This window comes from Apis dorsata, unplaced genomic scaffold (assembly GCF_000469605.1).
Source record: "Apis dorsata unplaced genomic scaffold, Apis dorsata 1.3 scaffold_58, whole genome shotgun sequence".
Classification (NCBI taxonomy): Eukaryota; Metazoa; Arthropoda; class Insecta; order Hymenoptera; family Apidae; genus Apis; species Apis dorsata.
In genome coordinates this window covers 134,485-138,906 of record NW_006263358.1, presented here as the reverse complement: position 1 = coordinate 138,906, position 4,422 = coordinate 134,485, and the positions used below count along the sequence as shown (strand labels likewise).

At 32.2% G+C, this 4,422-nt stretch overlaps 1 protein-coding gene across 2 annotated transcripts in view; it reads right to left on the bottom strand.

Moving 5' to 3' along the window:
• Positions 1-4,422, bottom strand: part of LOC102672878 (heterogeneous nuclear ribonucleoprotein 27C) — a 34,581-nt gene that overhangs the window by 5,017 nt on the left and 25,142 nt on the right. Inside the window, exon 7 of one of the 2 annotated variants that reach the window (XM_006609541.2) lies at positions 158-360. The exons of the other annotated variant lie outside the window; for it this stretch is intronic. Coding sequence (XP_006609604.1) covers positions 227-360 — 134 coding nt within the window. The 3' untranslated portion in view covers positions 158-226. Of the gene's footprint in view, positions 1-157; positions 361-4,422 lie in introns of those variants that run through there. 2 annotated transcript variants of the gene reach the window in all.

The window sequence follows — 4,422 nt, the reverse complement described above, 5'->3', positions numbered from 1 at the left end:
TTTTTTTTTTTTTTTTTTTTCTCATCTATCTAATCGACGCTTTCCCTTACACCTGATACCCATATTCCTCCATCACAGCGCTGCCAACCTCTCCTTTCTCTCTTTCTTCTCTATTTTCCTAAATTTTTTTTTCTTTCCTTTTTTTTTTCTTTTTTTCTTTTTTTTTTTTTAAATAACCTAGATGCTTGATATCTGTGTGTCTTTGGTAGGCCGTATTCGCTATTTCTTAGCGCCTATAAGGGTGGTAATTCGTATGCTGGGTCAAGGAAAACCGTTGGGGACCTGGGGCTGCGTCTCCGTTCGGAATGAATGTCGGACTTCCAGTTTCGGTGTTTTTGAACTTTGGGATCGGGGTGTTGTCTGCGGGAAATAAAGGAGGAAATTAGGTAGTGTGGGCCGCCCCGAACACGCCTTTCTCGCCAGGCGTGAATATGTAAATTGGGGATGACGTAGCTACGCGAGAATACGAATGGAAATTTCCACGTTCTCCGCTCTGCGACAATGTGAAAGCTATCTTAACTTTTACGTACGAAGAAAGTTAAGAATTTAACTTAAAAGAAAAAAGAAATAAAAAGAAAACTATCGTGATGAATGTAAAAATATTAAAGGGGCAAATTTTTTTTTTTCAACTAAAACCTGAACGATAAAAAATTAATTAGCCCCTGTATGTATAATACCGAGAAACACCGAAATATCTCGAACCTGAGAATCTATTTTCATTTCGAAAGAACTTTTGCGGCATAATAGTAGAATATACGTTTAATATATTTCTATCGAATATTTATTTTCGAGCTCAGTTTCGAGATATGGTGAATTGAAATTGAAACGTTGGGACGCGCATAAAACACTGCACCAATGAATAGCTCGTTTCTCGTAGTGGCGTCAATGGTATATATATAAAAAAAAAAAAAAAAAAAAAAAAAAAAGAATTCTTTGAAACAGTGGACCACCTCTGTAATTCCATCCTAGATAATAAAATTATTTCACGTTTGCGCCCGAATCGTATCGGATAAAAAGAAAATTTGTTTTGTTTTATCAAAAAATTGAACAGAACCGAAGAGGAACCAGCAACCGAAATTTACGCAAAAATATCGAAAACGGAAATATTTTACGTATTCTTTCGAGCAAATTGCAAAACAGAAGCGACAAAAAGAAAGTAGAAGGAACTAGTCTAGAATTATTGACTAATAACTGTGAGCGAACAACAAGAAGGCGTGGCTATCAAAAACAATTACGCGAAAAAAGAAACTCTCTCTTCACGCGCACTCGCATGCTCGCTTCCATTTACACATCCACTCATGCACAAAAAGATTTTTATGTGATTTTTCGATGAACTAGAGAAAAAAAAATTAATTCATTAAAGTTGCATACATTCCTCTTGCGCGATTTTTTTTAAAGAGAACAAATAAAAAAAAAAAAAAAAAAAAAAAAAAAATTAATTCATTAAAGTTGCATACATTCCCCTTGCGCGATTTTTTTTAAAGAGAACAAATAAAAAAAAAAAAAAAAAAAGAAATAAATTTAATATTAATATTAAATCGTGCAGTGTTTTAAGTCTCTCAACCTTTTTGGATAAAATAAAAATCATAAAACTAATTACTTAATACGAAAAAAAAAAAAAAAACTAGTTTTAAGCGAAGGGAGAGATTGTTTGGATTGACAAAATTCGTTTGCTTTTTTTTTCATCAATATCATTTTCTATTTAATCATCCTCATAATCTATACCAGTATGTACTTTATGAATAATGATCCACTCTTTTTCTTCTATATTATCATTATATCATCATAATAATTATCAGCATATCAACTTATCATCAATGTATCGTTATATATATATATATATTTATATATAATTATATATATATATATATTTATCATCATTATAATTGTTATATTAATATTATTAATATAATATCTTAAGTATCAATAATCAATTAATCCACTAGAAACACCGTTAAGTATATTAATATATATATATATTCTTTTTGTATATATATATACGTGTATGTGTGTATTTGAATATAATAATAGTAGTAGTAATAATAATAATGACAATAATTAATAATAATTAATAATAATCATAATAATAGTAGTAGTTACAATATAGTAATAGTAGTAGTAGTAGCAGTAGTAGTAATAGTAATAGTACAGTAGCAATAGTAATAGTACTGTTTTATGTGTCACTTTGGGAGTGAGGAGAGCAGATAGAAGGTTGCACAATTACAAATGAGTGTTCATCGAGTGAAAAAATAAAGCAGAAATCAGTAATTCACAAAATAGAAATTATGCCCTCCCCAATTGGACCTTCCCGACACTTTGATATTTATATTTATATCATAATTTAATCTTTCTTAATGAATTCCCCTTTCTTTTTATCCTTTCTCATTTCCTGGCAGAACGCGGAAAACATTAAACATTAATCTTTTGAAATTTTCTTTTCCTCTTCTTTTCTCTCAATGATATAATAATTTTCATGCACACATGCATCCCATCTCCGACTATTTTTCCGCTTCCCTTCATTATTCAACCTGTATTTTTTTTTTTTTTTTTATTCGTGTCCTAGTTTCATTTGTTCTTTCATTCCACTCTAATTTCATCGAACAAACAGCGGGATCAAGATTGATATTTTTCAATTCTGGCGTAACACGACAAAAATCACACAAATAGACAAGTAGACTTTTGTGTGTCGCGCGTGTGTATTCCTTCAAACTTATCGTTTATAAATGAGACTCTTTGTTCAACATTGCGTAACTATTACACCTACAGATTTCGTTTCTCAATCGATCCAAGGACTTGCACGCGACGTCATTCGATCTTCCTTACTTTGTCAATCACACTCCCATTCTTATCAGATTAACTAATATCGCTAAAATTAGATAACGATCGTTAGTCCGCTATTAAACTATCCTTCGAAATTTTCGTTAGTCTGTTTCTCTTTCCCCCCTTCCCTCGTTCGTGTCGCGTTTTTTTTTTTTTTATATACATCACCACAAAATATAAAATTAATAAAAGAAATCGCAAGATAATTGACAAATAATCTTATTATCTAGCAAGAAACAATCTCAATGCAAGGGAAAAATAAAATCTTTGAAACGTCACTTTTGTTCAAATTGGTCAGATATATCTTTCTAAATTTTCCGAGACTCGATTAGATCATTAGAAGAAGTCTCTAACGAAAATTTCAGGTGTTTGATGAGATTTTCATTTCGTTTCTTTCTTTCTTTCTTTCTTTCTTTCTTTCTTCCTTTTTTTCCCCCTTTAATTACGATTTGGAAATATTGCGTCGACACTTTCATCACATCATCGTATTTTAAGCACTAACGGTTTAGCTATGATTCTTTTAAACGCAAGTACATACTCCCTATGCACTATACACGTAATGCAGCTTAATAAACTTTTACATTATCTCGCGTGTTTTTTTTATTCTTTTTATTTATTAAAGATTTGGCAAACCTTAAACCTGGTTCAGCGCCAAACGGCGCCACTTGTACATCGCGTACAAACTATATATGTTCCTTGTATTACTAGAAAATCTTGTCAGCGGCACTGTGTGTGTCTCTGTCGTTTGAAAATTTATCTCTACACGCTCTCCTCTCGCAATTACCCCGACTTAACTTCCATACAAAGATATCATTCACACCTATTCATCTCTCTTCCTCTTTTATTCGCGAAACTTTCCAAACAATCGTTCCCTATCCTAGTCATTCAATGGCTCTCTCTTCCGCAATCATAGCGATTCACGCTTTTTACGATTCTCTTTCTCGTGAGTATAATTTTCATAGGCTTTCGATTCATTCATCACGTGCACGCTCGCTCACGAACTGTGTCCCATTCGTCATCATCGCATGTCTCTTTTCTAATTCTTCTTCTTCTGTTTTTTTTTTCAACGATCCCCACTACCACTCTGCCCAATTAACCGATTAACCGGCAATTCAACAACCCTCTCAGTCTCTCTCCATATCCTCTCGTACACCCTCGTTTAATTATAATTTGATCTCTAACAAAAGAATTAAAATTACAACGACTAATCAACGACTTAGATAGACGCGTTTCCTTTTTACTTAAGAGTTACGGAACAATTATTATGATTCTCACGAGAACACAATGGTTGGCATTTGTTTGTTTCATTAAAAATATTATCTTCGTTTTATTTTTTTTTTTTCCGCTCTATTTTTAAATACATCCCTAAGCAACGGTCTCTTAATGTCGAGTTTAATTACGCATTAATTAATTAATTAGATAATTAATCGATACTCTTAATTATTGATTCCTACGCTTTGTTTTGTCCCCGTAAAAAGCACGGTTTTGGAAATGCGTGTTCCACCGCCCCGAAACGTTTTAAAACCGTATATAAAAACGGGGATGAAGAAAATTACTACTTAATAAATATTGTGTGTATGTGTGTGTATATGTGTATATGTG